We start from the raw sequence: 17,807 nt of genomic DNA on the forward strand, positions 1-17,807 counted from the left end.
TTGCTTCAACAACAGAAGTGGAAACAAGTAATGTTATCATTTCAAATGATATATAGTCAATCTGTTGAAAACAGTGTTGAGTAGACACAATAGATTTATTTGCACGTTTTTATTTCAAGTCTCCAACTTCGGCGTTTCAGCGAGTGCTGCTGTTGGCCGTGTTGCGTTTTTGCTCCCCAGCTTCACTCTTTGAAAACCAACCAATCAGCGCGCAGCTCATCTAAATATTAATGAGCATACAATAAAAGGAGAAAAGCTAGTGTTTTTTCCCGGGAACATTTCAGAGGATCTGTCAGTGGGCATAGAACAGCACCCGGGCCATTTTCAACCCAACCAATGTTACATACCCTATTTGGAGACCTTAAGGAACAGTGTGAAATACCCCCCAAAAACTGTCAATTGCCCCTTTAAGAAGCATATACTGTTTCATATGAATGATATCAATGAAACTGTGAGTAAACATTCAAGACCCTTATCTTGGGGCTGAAGACTAGAAGATGTTGGGGGTTTGTTGGTTTTAATGAGATGCTGTGTGACAAAGACTATCGATGGAGACTCTAGGTCTGGTGACCATTTGTTGACACCTTTTGTGAAGGAGATTTTTCGACATCAGGAGATCCTGTTGTTGTTGTGTTTCAATCAGGGTTGATGTCGTAAACACGCACGCACACACGCGCACCAGGTCTCTGCAAGGAGCCAATGAAGAAGAGCAATGGAACATTTGCATGCCTTTGTCTTAACAAATGACTGTAAAGAGCGGTTCTGCTTAAATAGCTAGCTAGCGCAACATGCTAGCAGACAAACTTGTAGCACAATGGCGTGTGATGTTTTTGTCTCCTTGTGGGCCGGCCGCAAGCAATAAACTTTCTTAAAGTCGTTCACCGGCTGACTGTGCAATGCTTGATAGATTAATATTCCTGACACCGAGTCAGAGTCAGACTTGGCTCGCCCACTGGTATTGTGTAGTAGTAGGCTACTGCCTTCAATGCCACAGCTATGGCTAAACTTTATTATGTCAAAAGAAACATTCTCATTTCCGGCGCTTTCAAACAATCAGTGAAGTGTGGCTAACAACAGCAGCTTGCTTGCCTCTAGCAAACTGCTTTTGAATTAGCCATGTCCCCCTTAAATTAATGTCAAACGTATTTACGTTTTGGGGGGCATATTTTCAGTTAACAGACGGTACTGATTGAATCGCAATTCCATCAGAAATACTGCTAGTGACAACGTTGTTACAATAGCTTGTTCCAAAGGGGGTTTGCTTGTTTCGAAGGGGGTTCGCTTTTTTTAAAGGGTGTTCTCATAGACTTATATATTAATAGACACAGCTAGATTGTTCTTCCAAGATGGCGTTGTGGAAGAAATTGCGATTTCCTGTGTGCTTACATTATTCACAAATCAATAGAACTAGTCATTGGATACTAGTTAGTTTGTTCTCATGTAAGCTTGCTATTAATAAGAGTAGATTGTGTCTATGTGTCAGGGTTAATAGATATTCGAGATCAGGAGAAAGTACTGACTAAATGTTCCTTGTCATGACTACAAGGAGAGCTCTAACTATGAACTCTCTAGTCTGAGTGGTCATGTGTTGGGAGCTGTGAATCTCTTTCTCTGAGACTGTTGTAACATCATTACTGTCTGACTGTCACTATCTATGTTTACATTCTTGTGCCCTATAAAAGATGGTCCTCCGGCCTTCAGAGCCGAGAGAGACATGATTGAGACCTAAGCCTGGTGTTGTGTTGTCATTTTTATTGTCAGAGGTCTAGTTTTCTCTCCCAGTCTGCAGATTGATAAATACTTATTAAAATCCAGAACTCAACTGAACTTAGTTGCTTCGTTTATGAAGAGACAGACTTTCTTCATCAGCGTCCCCATTCATTTCTTTGAAAAGTGCTCAGTGGCGCAGTGAGGCAAGCGGGAGCGCGAAATGGACTGCGCCATCTTTCCAGACCGACTCGTCCGGAGTCGGTCTGGAAAGAAGCTTGTTCCTAGCTCCAAAACTCGTACATGCTTGCACCTAGCTGTACACGTCATACTTTGCAACAACCAGTCGTGAGCTTGTGAGCTGGAGCTAAGGTATTGCAGAAAACTGTCAGAATGTGGTACAAGTCCGATCAAGAAGCTAAATGTGAACTTACGAAAATCTATACTAGTAGTACAGTAGTATTGTACGTGCAGGGCCTATACGTTGTTCTTTTTGCTTCATGTTTTTAGTTTGACTGCTTAAGTATTGTTTTGGATTAAAGAAACTGTCAACTTGAATCTGGCTCCGTCGTTGTTCTATCGGCAAAGCAAGCTAAATTAAGCCTATACCTATGTTACTATTATAATGATGATGAGTGTTGCTTACTATTTCTAGCCGTTAACCGTTGTTAATGCCATCATTGTGGTGTTAACTGAAATAACGTTCTAACAATATAATGACCATAACAATATTGTGGTTATCAGACATGATCTATTCATATTCGTCTTTGCTCCAGAATAACATGTCAACAATCAATAATGAGGCTGTAACATGCCACGATATTATAACTAATTATATTATGCTATAATTACGTTTGTCATGCCATGAGCATAATAGCGTTCATTACAAAATGGTTAAATCTGCTTTAAAATAACGGACATAAACTGCAACCATTTGTAAAACGTGCTACAATAAAGGCAGGCAACTGTAGATTATCAAGTCCTTTCTCCTTGTTCTCATTCAGCTCAGGTAAATCAGTGTTCCCTTTTGTGCTCGTCCCCTGTTCGTATCCGCGAAAACATTTCTAGGCTTGCAACTTTTCTTGACGTAAGCAAAGAAATGGGGTGCTAGTTTACCCATTTCGGATTGGTTTAAAACTTAACAAAAATCAGGAAAAATGATTCTATGAAAAAGCTAGCAGTATGAGCCAGGTTCGAGAAAAAAACAACATTTATTGGGGGAGATATTTTTAGAAATGTTGACTGGAGTTAATAGAATAAAAACGATTGGACGAGTCGGGTAGAAAATCCGAAATGCAATGCCACCTACATCCACCGGGGCCGATGCCTCAAGCCGAGGGGTGGGGTTCTGGGTGTTTTTAATGAATTATGCAATATGAGTAGGCTAAATGCTTGAAAATATCACTAGAAGGGAAAACGGACCCACCTGCAACCGACGCAAGCAAGCACACCCTACAATTTCCCCAGAAATTGTACCCTCTCTAGTTCTCTTCTTTTTCCACCCATAAAAAAACATATTTATAATATTTGCACTACATAGACAACGCCTGTGTCGAAATGTTCGTCTTGGTCTCGATTGCGTTGCTTGTATTGGGATTTACGTTCCGTTGCACAGTTTAGGAGGTTACAACGTACTTGTGGCGACAAAGTGCCTTTAGTCGACGAAGGGTAATCTGTGCTAGCTACGTCACCACGTCAACACATGTTAGCAACAACGCATGGATACAATAGAGACGTTCTAGCACGCAAATTGGAGCTTGGATTACGAGTGAAAAATACCACCCCCAAAATATCGCAACCATTTGGCTTTGTTGAGAAAGCGATTGAGTGGAACTGCAATCTCGGATTTTTCATTTAGGTCGTGAAAAGTCTTTGTAGTTTGAGCGAGTGTGGGTCGTTTAATGTAGGTTGCTGTAAAAACTTTGATTTGTTTGCTTCGTGAGAGCCCCGTCAGCCTCGATGCCATGGACGATTGCGGCAGCTGTTGTCGATCTGCGTCTGATGAGTATTTTCTTAATTTTATACCAGGTTCAATTCTACATCAAAAGGGAGAGCAGTGTTTTAAATATATGGCGAATGCAAATACAGCCAGCGGGTCAGCATATTTTTGTGATTTGTGTAAAACTTGGAATTTGAGTGAGACCACGTCTTGTTTTGACGTTAGCCTCAGAGTCACAGACTTGGCTCGCCCACTGGCAGAGTGTAGTAGTAGGCTACAGTACTGTCAGAGCCTGTTTAAGGAGTATGGGGGGTGACAAGTGCCCTCGCACACCAGAACAACATACAGCCATTGCTACGCCTGACAATCACGGACGCCGCTACGTCAAGAGTCTGCAATGATGGACGCCGCTACGCCAAGTGTCTGCCATTTTATTTGAATGTCACTTTGTATAATAGCGTCTGCTAATCTCAATGAATACAATGTCTAAGAGTCTTATGACTCATGAATTTCCCATTCAAATATGACCATTCTATGAATATACATCTATACCTGGTCTGGACTCAGATCAAGACCCATCTAACACGGCACACAATACCCAAACCCAAATATTCTAATTCATGTAATTCTTCAATATTGAATCAAACCACTATAACCACTCTTGACTTGTTTTTTTATTCAAATAATGATGCCTACACAAGTAATTGTATGCCTAGAAATGCTATTATTGTATGTTCTAAAAGTAACAACAAATAAATCAACAATAACAATTGTTAATAACAATAATAGTCTCATTTTAACCTTTTTATATTTAGCTGAGACATCTTTAACCTCTCCCTCAGCCTGTCTGTACTCCCCACCTGCTTCAAGCTGCTCCACCACAGTTCCTGTGCCCCAAAACACCAAGGTCAACTGCATGAACGACTATTGCCCGATAGCACTGAACTTTGTCATCATGAAGTGCTTCGAGTGGCTGGTCAAAACATTCATTTGCTCATCGCTGCTTCCCACCCTGGACCCTCTGCAGTTTGCATACCGGTACAACAGGTCTACAGACGATGCCATCACCCTGACTATGCCCACCGCTCTCTCCCACCTGGACAAATGAATACATAGGTGAGATGCTGTTTATTGACTACAGCTCAGCATTCAATACCATAATCCCCTTCAGACTCGTCTCCAAGCTTGTGGTCCTGGGACTAAGCACCACAAGTGGATCTTCCACTTGCTGACGAGGAGGCCACAGATGGTGAGAATCGGTGACCTCACCTCATCCACACAGATCACCAACACAGTCACCCTCCAGGGCTTTGTGCTCAGCCCTCTCCTACAACGCACAGTTCGAACCTCCTTGTTAAGTGTGCTGACGACACAACCATTGTGAGCCTCATCTCTGACAGTGACGAGTCAACCTACAGAGAGGAGGTTGATACCCTGACATCATGGTGCCAGGACAATTACCTCTCTCTCAATGTCAGCAAGATAAGGAGTTTATTGTGGACTATAGGAGGCGGCAGGAGGAGGAGCCCTCTCGGCTTTCTCGTACACACTCATGTAAATCTCAGAAACGGTGAATGCTTAACAGCAATCTCACAATAAATATATATGTGAGATAACAATGGTTTGTGCTGCCGAATTCACGCACACCCCCAAAAAATGACACCAAGGGTAAACCATTAGAAAGCCTGACCATTACAGTTAAAATGGTAGGTGTCATTTATGTTCAAATGCATTTCTTTTGATTTCTAAACGTTAAAACCATTTTTTGGGTTTGAAATATTTGGGAATTGACAATGTATTTATCTGAATTTCATCATATTGGATTGCATTTTGCAATTTGTATACATTTTTACTCTCTGGGCATTGTATGAAGTTGAAATTTGGCAGGTGTATGGCTCAAGACCCAAGGAAGTTTTTCAGCAAATCTTTTGAGTGTTTGATAAGAATAAGGAAAAATACAAGAAAACACAAATTTAGTCTGTTTATTTTGGGAAATGGATAAAAGAACGCACATTCTGTTTAAATAGTAGAGCTAGCAACCAGACATAGTGTTGTAGTCAATTGACCGTTCCCCAGGCCACGCCCCCTTAGTTATTGTTGCTACGTCCGACACAATTCCCGGAACTGTCAACCCAAAAGCCATGGCGAGAATGGGGATAAGCGTGACAGCTGTCAGTGTGAGTGAGGATTTTTTGAGTAATACCTCTGCGATATCTCCCAGATCCAGGCAGAAGGGACTGCAATATGCAGTGGAAGGATATATTCAAAATATTAAAGTTAGCAACGAAGGGGAAACAACAGAAATCGAAGCCAAAGCATACAGGTCTCAAGTAGCCTTGTCTGGCCAGGCACTTGAACAGCAAGCACAGGGTTGGGATACTCAGGAATAGGTCGCCCACTCACAAAATTCTACAAAGATTAAAATAAAATAAGTTTATAATGGCTTGTTGGGACGTTTTATTCAACATTGATACAGTATTTTAAAGCTCCTGCCAACTTGCTGGCGTTCGTTGGCTAGCTCAGCTTTACAGACGTTAACATTAACATTTTGATTTTAACATTAACAAATTTGTTGGAGTCACTAGTTATGCACTAGTAGTGGTAATAATACTAGTTTACATGAACCATAACTGTTTGGGGATGTTCTCTCAACTAACATCTTAGATATTGTTCGCTAGCAGCTTAACACTAGCTAGCTACCTTGGAGCAGACATATGCTCTGTTTGGTGATGTTCTCTAAATTAAGTTGGGAGTGGGGCCTCCCACACTGTTTTATCCACCGCCGGCACCTTCCCTCTTGAGTCTTCGGCTTTGTAAATGGAAAAAAGATCACACCTCCCTCTAAACTTTTGGGATATCTAGTGTCAGATCGACACGTCCCATAGGTACACCGTTTAACCATGTTGCTTCCGAGTCAAAGCTTGACGGACCTTCTTCTCTTAGTAGCGGTTGCTAAGGTACGATTGGACGAGGGCCGTTCTAGGGAGGAGTTTCGGGAACGGTCAATTGTGTTAACAGTGTGAGGTAATTGTGTCAATTGAAAACTGTTATTCAGAACTCCTAATGACCTTATACAAACTGAGTTCACAAATTGAGATGTTTTTCTGAAAATTGTACAGCACTAGCGAAAGCCGCGACGGGCACTGTACTTCTATCTGTGTGTGTGTGTGTCATTGAATCAACTAATCAATATCTCCATCACCGGCTGCATCACGGGCATGGGCACTTCACTAGTCTAAGTAATTAGTTGAGCCACTGTTGTGCAACAAAATAGCCCATTTCATCACTGTACAGCTGCACATGGAGTACTGACTACTCATGACCAGACCACTTCCATCTCATAAAACACCCACCTATCTCATAGTCGTCATCCTCGTACATCATCTCAGACTGTTCCACGAGCGGGGGAGGGGGACACTTCTTCAGACGGTAGGCTGGGGGAGGAATCAAAAGTGTTACAACTTTTTACTCTTTAGTACTTTTTCTCTAGTCATTTCTAGTCGTGGCTGTCCCACGGTTGTGGCACAGCCATCATGCCCCTGAGTCTTTAGATGGGGATGTTGTTACTGACACAAAATGATCACTTCTAGTAAACTCATTATACTAGAAGTTACCAGTTTTCCAGAAATACATTTCAAGCTTATTTATGTTTTTGGGGGCATATTTTCAGTTTGCAGATGGTACTGTACTGAAATGAGAAGAGAACCCTGTTTCATTCTACACTTCACTCTAGTATTTTGAAGTGTAAATGAGCAGCAGCAAATGTATGCTTTTTAAACTATGCAATATTTATAAGTATAAGTATACATGACATATACAGACATATCAGTTGTAAAATCTAGGTAAGAAAACTGACCTAACTGACCCATCTGCTCTCCAACGTAAGCACACCTCACAATTTCCCCAGAAATTGTTCTTGTCTTTACTATTATTTTTTCAAGCTGCAACATGCCATCACAGGCCTTAGAGCCATGTGGAGTCTGGCCAAGGACTGTGAGAGAGGTACTATTATTTAAGGTTAAGTTAGCAACACCATTCACAAGGCCTTACATTGAAAAGTTGTTTTATGGGTCTCATAATTTCATAGGTTTTATGGTTCTCCCTCATTGGTTATGAACAACAGAAAAGGGGCGATCGTGTAGCGATCTTATACATAACCCGCAAAAACTGACCGTGGAAGTTTAGGATGAAGAATCCGCTGGTTGAGAAGTCACTGTGGAACCTGATGAGTACCTGGTGGTACAAGCTGTAGGCAGACTCCAGGGCCGTGTTCCCACTAAAGACACCCAGTTGTGGGCTGCTCGGATCTGGACCGTCCCTAAAAACACGCACAATTGCGTATACACACACACATACGCAGTCACACACACCCACACAAGACATAACCATACTCACACACAACCACACATACCAGCACATTTGAAATGCATTACATTTATAACACACATCCAATTCTGCATTCATTCCCTGCTTTTCACCACGCTTGGTTTCAATCAATTTGCTTCTGAATCTATTGTGTATTTTGTGCTGACTTTCATCAAAAACCATTCCATTAAAGGACTGTGAGAAATGAAAATAACAGAAAATTATGTGTCCAGTGCACTGGCTCCTGTTAATGCTCTCTGAAGATGAATAACCTACAGGAGTCACACAGGGCCCAGCTCGAGCACAGTGTGTTTTTTTTCTCTGAAATACATATTTTTAATCCACGAGAAAGAGATGCATATTACACTATGACTTTCTTTAAGTCGACAGTCACAGTCAACAGCATTCTCAGTATTATGTGGGATACAGAATGGGGTGATGTGTTGATCGGCAGGTTTTTGGTGTGTATGTGCACATATATGTGCGTCATCCTTCCTACCAGACGGCGATGTAGTCTGTAACAGGTTCAGTCTGCAGCAGTGTGAAGTTGATGTAGACACCATGTCCATGGGGTACAGTAATGAGCCAGGAGCAGTCCTGGGAGTTGGGATACTCGTTTGGGTAGTCAGGAGAATAGATGGTCCCATTCTCTGCTGTGATATTGTAGCCACAAGGAGCTGTGGCCAGACAGGGAAGGAAATAGTCAACATGAGTGCATGTTGAATGCTAACCCTTAAGAGTTGTATTTATGGGGAATGTGGACTATCAATATTCAGAAGTGTTAAGATGTTTTTATTCTAGATTTACAACTGCACTAATGCTGAGTGACCTAGGAGTAACATGCTCTGTGGCAAGAAATAAGCAACCAACCAAAGCCAATTATGAAGTGATACAGGGTCTCCAGAGACACTACTATAGTCTGTGGCTAAACAATGTAGATGATTCATCTACAAGTCTCACCCTCACAACGTGGAAACGGGTGGTTCCATTTCCTATTGGTTCCATGTTGGCAAGTCAGCACAGGGTGGCCAATCAGAACATAGCCAGGGAAGCATTCAAATGCTATGGATTGGCCAGCAGTGTGGTCGCTGTTGATAATGTAACCGTTCAGGAACGGGGATGGATCCTGGCAGTTCTGGAGCTCATAGGCTAAACAAGCAAGAAAACAAACAGTGAGAACAAGAGGTCAAATACTGAAAATCACTGAGGAGTTGCAGAATATATAGTGCAGAACCGTTTGGAGACCTGAACCTGTCCTGAGTTGCTCTCCAAGCCCTGAGATATGTAAGCTGGGCAGAGTCAAGTCTGTATTAGGATCCCAGGAGATCTCTTTTTTCTTGGTGGTTTCTGTGCATCTTAATGCCTCCTGTTGGAGTTACCCTGGACGTGTGTCTGCAAGCAAGAGGAAGGCCTCTACATACTCGCTCTCAATAATTCCCAGAGCACAAAACTTTACTGTACATTTAAGTCTTGAGACTTGTCTTGACAGCTGATCGCTTCCTCACTTCAGCTCAACTGGCAGAGATATAGATATATCTATCTAAACCCCTCAAAAAACGTTCTGAAACGTTATTTTGGTCGATTATTCTTCCCCTTCAATAATACCAATTGGTATTGTATTTTATATAATTGGAAAGCCTGATTAGTCACCTTACAATGAAGTACAACTTGTAAGGATCGTGCATTCGTGGAATGAGCAACACAGCTAACCGTGTGGGTAGCGGCCCAAAATGTTTTGCCAAAATACCCTGCAATATTCTTCTGTTGGTATTCACTCTCCTTTTGCGTTGCTTGGTGGATTAGATAATTGCACTCTCCCACAGTAATAAGGAAAAAACAACACATATTGGCCATTTTTACACTTTATTCATTTTACACTGTCAGGGACCTCAGTAGCGTGAGGAAGATCCATACGCAGCCACAACAGCTTGGCACCTCATGCTGGTCACCAGCCTGGTCACACACTGCTGTGGGATGGCATCCCATTCCTCAACCAGGATTTGTTGCAAGTCAGCTAACATGTTTGCGTTGCTCACTCTGGCACATACAGCACGCCCAAGCTGATCCCACTTGAAGCTCAAAACGAAAGTGAATACCAACAGAAGAATATTGCAGAGGATTTTGGCAAAACATTTTGGGCCGCTACCCAAACGGTTAGCTGTGTTGCTCATTCCACAAATATATATATAGTACAGTCTTGAAATCCATGAAGTGGGTATACCTTAGAAGTGCACTGAAATGTGAAGGGGCATTCCATTCCTTTTTTTTACTTTAAGTACAGTATCTGAGAAAATATATTTTATGTATTGTTGGAGGTGCAAAACATTTTAAGGAGAAAACACTAAATAGCTGAGATTTGTTTCTTGACATTTTCCAGCATCTTACTCCAGGATGGATAGATGATGGACAGAGGTCTAAAAACGTTTTTTTATTGTTATAGCTGGACGTGGACAGGTCACTCACCCTGATAGATCAGTTTAATTCCAGGTCTGTTTTCTGAGTGGTCGCTGTAGAAGTGAATGACCGTCTCATGCGTGGTGCTAAGCAGGCTGGGCGGGAGCTGGTTGCCACTGTACTGACCAATTAAGGAGCTGCTGTGCTGCGGCCCATTTCGTACCTCCAGGAAGTCGTGGTTGTCTTCCGACGAGAAGTTCAAGAACTGGATATGAGCACCTGAGATAGAAACACACCGAAGATCAGCGAAGATCAGTGGCCTCCATGCAGGTGTTGTACAATACTGTCCTGCAGTATTGTACAAAGTATTGGCTTTGATGGCAACTTGTCATGGAAGTATGTATTAACAAAATGTACGTGTTTTTGTTGACTGTCCTTTTATTGATTCTTATCTATCCAGAGTAACACATTGTCCTAATTTGTGGGGAAATATCATGAATAGTATTGCAGTATTTATTGGCTTTTTAAGTGCTGTGTTCTGAAACTAGCAGTATAGAATATCTCCATGTTTTACTATATTTCTTTAATGTTGGGAATCGAAGGCCTTTGTGCAAGGAAACGAGCCTGAATAGATTTCTAAATCACTCACAATTACCTTGTCAACATATAGCTTTGTTCTGCTTTGTTCCCTTTGACTAGTTTTGTTCTGTCCCCATCTCAACTATAAAACACCACAAATAAGTAGCCAGCACAAGTCGCCTCATCCGGTGCGCCTAAGAGATGGCCGTGCCTACAAGAGCTCCGCCAAAACTTAGCTTTTTGTTTGTCATTTGAGTGTTCGTTACTTGTTTTGTCAACGTTATATTGTCGTTTATTCAGTACGACCGGCAGACACTTCTGGACATTAAGTTGTCACTTGGCAAGGATTATTTTACAAACTTTAATTCCACTTTTCGGAGTGTGAGCTCGGACTGCAGCTGGCCCTTTGTTGTTCCGCCGCTCTGTTTACCTGCAAGACGGAGGAAGAAGAAACAAGGCCGACGTGCTGGAGTTCTTGTTCGAACTCGGAAACGGTGCTTCAAACCTGCTTTTCCAACCATCTTACTAGCTTACGTTCAGTCCATCGACAACAAAATGGATGAACTTCGTGTCAAATTCCAACGGGACATCAGGAACTGCTGTGTACTGGCGTTCTTCAAGACCTGGCTGTCTCCAGAGATCTCCGACGCAGCGGTTACACCGTTGGGATTCACCATATACCGCCAGGACAGAACAGCTGATTCAGGGAAGTGCAGGGGCGGAGGGGTCTGTGTTATGGTTAACTCTCTCTGGGCTACGGATGTAGCGGTATTAGCATCTCACTGCTCTCCGGTCTTTGAGCTGCTAACTGTAAAAATCAGACCCTTCTATTTACCTCGGGAATTCACTGCGGTCGTCATGAGTGCAGTCTACATCCCCCCCCCAGGTAGACAAGGCTGCTGCTTTAGATGAACTGTTTGGGATTATCAATGGTCTGGAAAATGTGCACCCAGAGGCAGCCTTCATTGTTGTTGGTGATTTCAACAGAGCTAACATGAAGAAAGTCCTGCCCAAGTACTATCAGCATATTGACTTCTTCACACGTGGAGACCAGATCTTTGACCATTGTTAAACAACATTCAAGGGCAGTTACAAACCCCTCTCCCGCCCTGCTTTTGGGAAGGCTGATCACACCTCCATTCTTCTCCTCCCCGCATATGAACAAAAGCTTAAACAGGTCAGACCGGTTGAGAGGTCAGTTCAACTATGGAGTGACGAGTGTGTGGCGACCCTCCAGTACTGCTTTGACACCACTGACTGGCTGATGTTCAGGGAAGCAGCAGATGGGGACATTAACGAATACTCCGACACTGTCTCCAGCTACATCCAGCACTGCATTGATGACGTTGTCCCCAAGAAGGTTGTCCGGTCTTTTCCAAATCAGAAGCCCTGGGTTGATGCCGCGGTCCGGGCCAAGCTGAGAGCCCGCAGTGTCGCCTTTAACTCTGGGGACCCTGATGAGTACAGGAAGGCCAGATACAACCTTCAGAAGGCCATCAAAGCAGAGAAAAGGGCTTACAGGACCAAGGTGGAGTCCAGCTACCATGGCTCTGACCCCAGGCGCATGTGGAGTGGACTTAAAGCCATTACAGACTACAAAGGGAGAGGCTACAATGAGACCCAGTCCTCTGTCCTACTGCCAGACGAGCTGAACTCCTTCTACGCTCGCTTTGAGAGGGACAGTGACCCCCCTGCAGTGGAGCTACTTGAAGGCCAAGCCAGTGGTGTGCCTACACTAACTGTAGCCGAGGTGAGGCTGTGCTTTAAGAAGATCAACCTTCGCAAGGCACCTGGCCCAGACGGCATATCAGGTAGGGCCCTCAGGGGCTGCGCTGACCAGCTGGCAGGGGTCTTCAGTGACATCTTCAACCTCTCCCTTAACCTGTCTGTACTCCCCACCTGCTTCAAGAGGACCACCATTATCTCTGTGCCCAAGAACACCAAGGTCACATGTCTGAACGACTATCGCCCAATAGCCCTGACCTCTGTCATCATGAAGTGCTTCGAGCGGCTAGTCAAACCATTCATCTGCTCCTCACTGCCCCCCACACTGGACCCTATGCAGTTTGCATACCGGTCCAACAGGTCTACAGACGATGCCATCGCTCTGACTATGCACACCGCTCTCCCACCTGGACAAGGGGAATACATATGTAAGGATGCTGTTCATTGACTACAGCTCTGCATTCAACACCATCATCCCCTCCAGACTGGTCTCCAAGCTTGTTGACCTGGGACTAAGCACCTCCCTCTGCAAGTGGATCTTCCACCTCCTGACGGGGAGGCCACAGGTGGTGAGGATCGGTGAGCACACCTCATCTGTACTGATCACCAACACAGGCACCCCCCAGGGCTGTGTGCTCAGCCCTCTCCTATTCTCCTTGTTCACCCATGACTGTGCGGCAACGCACAGCTCCAACCTCCTTGTTAAGTGTGCTGACGACACAACCATCGTGGGCCTCATCTCTGACAGTGACGAGTCAGCCTACAGAGAGGAGGTTGACACCCTGACATCATGGTGTCATGTCAATAAACTCTCTCTTAACATCAGTAAGACCAAGGAGATGATTGTGGACTATAGGAGGCGGCAGGTGGAGGAGCATGCACCCCTACTTATCAATGGATCGGAAGTGGAGAAGGTCAGCTGCTTCAAGTTCCTCGGGTGAACATCAGCAATGACCTCACCTGGTCTGTTCACATGGACAAGGTAGTCAAAGCAGCCCGTAAGCGCTTCTTCTTCCTGAGGAGACTGAAGAAGTTTGGTATAGACTCAGTCATCCTCACTAACTTTTACAGATGCACTATAGAGAGCATTCTGACTGGTTGTATTACAGTGTGGTATGGAAGCTGCACAGACAGGGACCGCAAGGCCCTACGAAGTGTGGTCCGTTCTGCTGAGTTCATCATCGGCAGGAAGCTCCCAGCCCTACAGGACACCTACCACACATGTTGCCTAAGGAAAGCCGGCAGGACTCTAAGAGACAGTTCCCACCCATCCTTCAGTCTCTTTACCCCGTTGCCTTCTGGCAGGCGTTACCGCAGCATCCGGTCGCGCACACGCAGACTGGACAACAGTTTCTACCCAAGGGCTATCAGGCTTCTGAATGGACACTGATATGGACATTGATGTACTGCACACTAGTCACTTATAGACTGTCACTTTCAGCTACTGGTTGCTCTTCAGTTACATTGCACTACTGTACCTCGCCACCAGGCTCCTGTATGGTCATTGACATAGTCACTGATCTGCAAATTTGCACTACTGCACTGTACTCCACTTAGGTTAGAATAGGTTATAGGGTTGAAACAGGTTTTTTGGCATTTAGGATTAGTACAGTGTACTATTTATTGTTATCTGTAATTTAGGAAGTTTTAGTATTAGGGTTAGTATAGTCGATTATTTATTGTTCTGTATATTTAGGAAGTTTCACTTATTTAAGCTCAGCATAGATGTAAATTATGTTCTGTGTACATGTATGTTATGCCAGGTGCTTGCGTTGTCTTGTCTTAAGAATTTCAGTGCCCAGTCTAACCTTGTGTTGTTCTGTGTACCTGACAAATAAAAGACTTGAACTTGAACACAAACAGCTTTGAGGTGAATTGCTTAAATTGGGTCCGACTGCAAAGGTTTCTGAATGAAGCAACAAATAAAGCAACTTTGTAATGGATGAAAGCTGTGTACAGAACTCATCAGAAAGGGATTTAATCGACATGAAAGTTTACACAGACAAGGACTTTACTTACATTTAGTCATTTAGCAGACCCTCTTATCCAGAGCGACTTACAGTAAGTACAGGGACATTCCACCCGAGGGAAGTGCGAGGGAAGTTAAGTGCCTTGCCCTAGAACTGGCGACCTTCAGATTATTAGCCCGGTTCCCTAACCGCTCAGCCACCTGACTCCCTACTTTGGCAGGAAGGTGCATACAATAAACAAATAGGAACCTAAAATTTAAATGTGGATTATCTACACTAAGGGTACATAGGGTACATAAATTAGCAGTACTAAGTGGAATAAAAATAATTAAATGTACAATAAAATAAAATATAAGATGTCATAAAATAAAATATAAGGTGCCAATTACAATATAAAAATACAAAAAATAAAAATATTATAAAAAATACAAATGTACAAGATACAATTGTGTAAATATAATGTGTTTTAAGTAGGAAGTCTTTTGAGTCAGTGTGGACCCTTGGCCTTGTTGAAGAGGCCAACAGCGGATACTTTATGTGGCATAAAGTATTGGTCCTGATGGACCGCAGCCTTCTGCCAGAGGGGAGTGACTGAAACAAGGAGTGTCCAGGGTGGGAGGAGTCGGCCACAATCTTCCTCGCTCGCCTCAGGGTCCTCGAGGTGTGCAGGTCCTCGAGGGAAGGCAGATTGCAGCCAATCACCTTCTCAGCAGTGCGGATGATACGCTGCAGCCTGCTCTTGTCCTTGGCAGTGGCAGCAGCGTACCAGACGGTGTTGGAGGAGGTGAGGATGGACTCAATTATGGCTGAGTAGAAGTGCACCATCATTGGCAGGTTGAATTTCTTCAGCTGCCGAAGGAAGTACATCCTCTGTTGTGCTTTCTTTATGAGGGAGCCGATGTTCAGTTCCCACTTGACGTCCTGGGAGAGGATAGTGCCCAGGAAGCGGAAGGACTCCACAGTGTTGACTGGGGAGTCACTCAGGGTGATGGGGCTGAGTTCTTCCTGAAGTCCACAACCATCTCCACTGTCTTAAGAGTATTGAGCTCTAGGTTGTTCTGTCTGCACCAGGTCACCAGGTTGGCCGCTTCCCACCTATAATCAGACTCGTCTCCACCAGAGATGAGCCCAATAAGGGTGGTGTCGTCCGCAAACTTCAGGAGTTTGACGGACGGATGACTGGAGGTGCAGCTGTTAGTGTACAGGGAGAAGAGCAGAGGAGAAAGAACGCAGCCCTGAGGTGATCCGGTGCTGATGGACCGGGAGTCAGAGACTTGTGTTCCCAGCTTAACGCTTCCTGTCAGACAGGAAGTCTGTGATCCACCTACAGGTGGAATCATGCACGTTCAGCTGGGAGAGCTTGTCCTGAAGCAGGGCTGGGATTATGGTATGGAGGCAGAGCTGAAGTCCACAAACAGGATCCTGGCGTAGGATGCTGGGGAGTCCAGGTGCTGTAGAGTGAAGTGGAGGGCCATGTTAACTGCGTCGTCCACAGCCCTGTTGGCTCTGTAGGCAAACTGCAGGGGGTCCAGTAGAGGGTCTGTGATGGATTTAAGGTGTGCCAGCACCAGGAGCTCAAAAGACTTTGTTACCACAGAGGTCAGGGCGACGGGTATGTAGTCATTATGTCCAGTTGGTCTGGGCTTTTTGGGCACAGGGATGATGGTGGAGGACTTGAGACAGGCTGGCACATGGCATGTCTCCAGTGAGGTGTTAAAGATGTAGGTGAACACCAGAGACATCTGGTCAGGACAGTTCTTGAGGGTGGCAGGGGAGACAGTGTCTGGCCCAGCTGTTTTGCGTGGGTTCTGCCTCTTGAAAAGTCTGTTAACTTCACTCTCCTGAATGGAGAGTGTCGTCACTGAGTTGGTGGGGAGCGGGGGGAGGGATAGTTCAGGGCAGTCCAATTGTCTTTCAAAACGACAGTAGAACTCATTTAGGTTGTTGGCCAGATGAGAGTTGTTAGTGGAGTGGGGAGCTCTGGGCTTGTAGTTGGTGATCTGCCTGAGCCCTCTCCAGTTGTTAGCAGAGAACTGGCACTTCAGCCTCCAAGTACAGTCGTTAAGCCTCTCTCACCGCCTTGCTAAACCTGTTCTTTGACTCCTTGAATCTGTCCTTGTCCCCACTCCTAAACGTGGCCTCTTTGTCCAAACTCAGCCTTCTGAGTCTAACTGTAAACCAGGGTTTGTCGTTGTTGTTGCTCACACTGATGCGTGTTGGTATATGGTCACAGCTTCCGTGAGCTCATCCAGACTATTGGAGGCAGTCATGAACATATCCCAGTCAGTAGAGTCCAAGCACGCCAGCAGATCCTCCATAGCCTCACTGGTCCACTGTTTTGATGTCCTCACAGCAGGCTTACAGCGCTTTACCTTCTGCCTGTATGTAGGAATCAGGTGGACCATGGCGTGGTCTGAGTGACCCAGTGCTGCTCGGCGAACCGCATGGTATGCTTTACTGATTGAAGAGTAGCAGTGATCCAAAGTGTTCCCTTCTCTGGTAGGGCATTTGATGAGTTGTCTGTATTTGGGGAGATCTTGAGTGAGATTGCCTTTGTGTGAGTCACCTACCACAATAACCAAGGAATCCGGATTTTCATGCTCCACGCACAATATCTGGTTGGCGCGCACACGTTGAGCCTCATTGCCGCTAGCCTGAGGGGGCATGTAGATGCTGACCAGTATGAATATAGCAAACTCACGCAGCGAGTAAAAAGGTTTACAGTTAATAAAATGATTCCAGATCAGGAGAACAGTGCTGCATAATCACTGTCACATCATAGGTTCATGTGTTCATGAGTTTAGAACTTTTTATCCATAGACCCATCTCTGAAGAGGTAAATCACAATGCTGTTATCAAAAGTATGATTCTGATGAGAATGAAAGCGCCCCTGTCTTAATTGAACAGACTGAAGCCCTGCTAACTTCAATTTAAAAAGTTACTGAAAGGTTGAGGTTGTGTACTCTAAATGCTAATAGATGAAAAGTTATGAAATGTATGTGTTTCTATTTTGAACATCCTGAACATTATACAATATATTAACACACTGTAGCTATTAACTACAGACTATGTAAAGCCTGGTTTTAGTATACCATGATTTATTTTACCGATTGACCTGGGTAAAACAT

At 44.3% G+C, this 17,807-nt stretch overlaps 1 protein-coding gene across 1 annotated transcript in view; it reads right to left on the bottom strand.

The window, feature by feature from the left end:
* csmd1b (CUB and Sushi multiple domains 1b) overlaps nt 1–17,807 on the bottom strand; it is a 390,765-nt gene that overhangs the window by 98,519 nt on the left and 274,439 nt on the right. Inside the window, exons 30-34 of the mRNA XM_084709424.1 lie at nt 10,475–10,684; nt 8,972–9,160; nt 8,511–8,688; nt 7,819–7,964; nt 7,000–7,080 (exon numbers count right to left, since the gene is read on the bottom strand). Of these exons, the coding sequence (XP_084565550.1) occupies nt 7,000–7,080; nt 7,819–7,964; nt 8,511–8,688; nt 8,972–9,160; nt 10,475–10,684 (804 nt within the window). The remainder of the gene's footprint in view (nt 1–6,999; nt 7,081–7,818; nt 7,965–8,510; nt 8,689–8,971; nt 9,161–10,474; nt 10,685–17,807) is intronic.

The sequence above is a fragment of the Hypomesus nipponensis genome, chromosome 11 (assembly GCF_054491055.1).
Source record: "Hypomesus nipponensis isolate SF chromosome 11, ASM5449105v1, whole genome shotgun sequence".
NCBI classification, from domain to species: Eukaryota; Metazoa; Chordata; class Actinopteri; order Osmeriformes; family Osmeridae; genus Hypomesus; species Hypomesus nipponensis.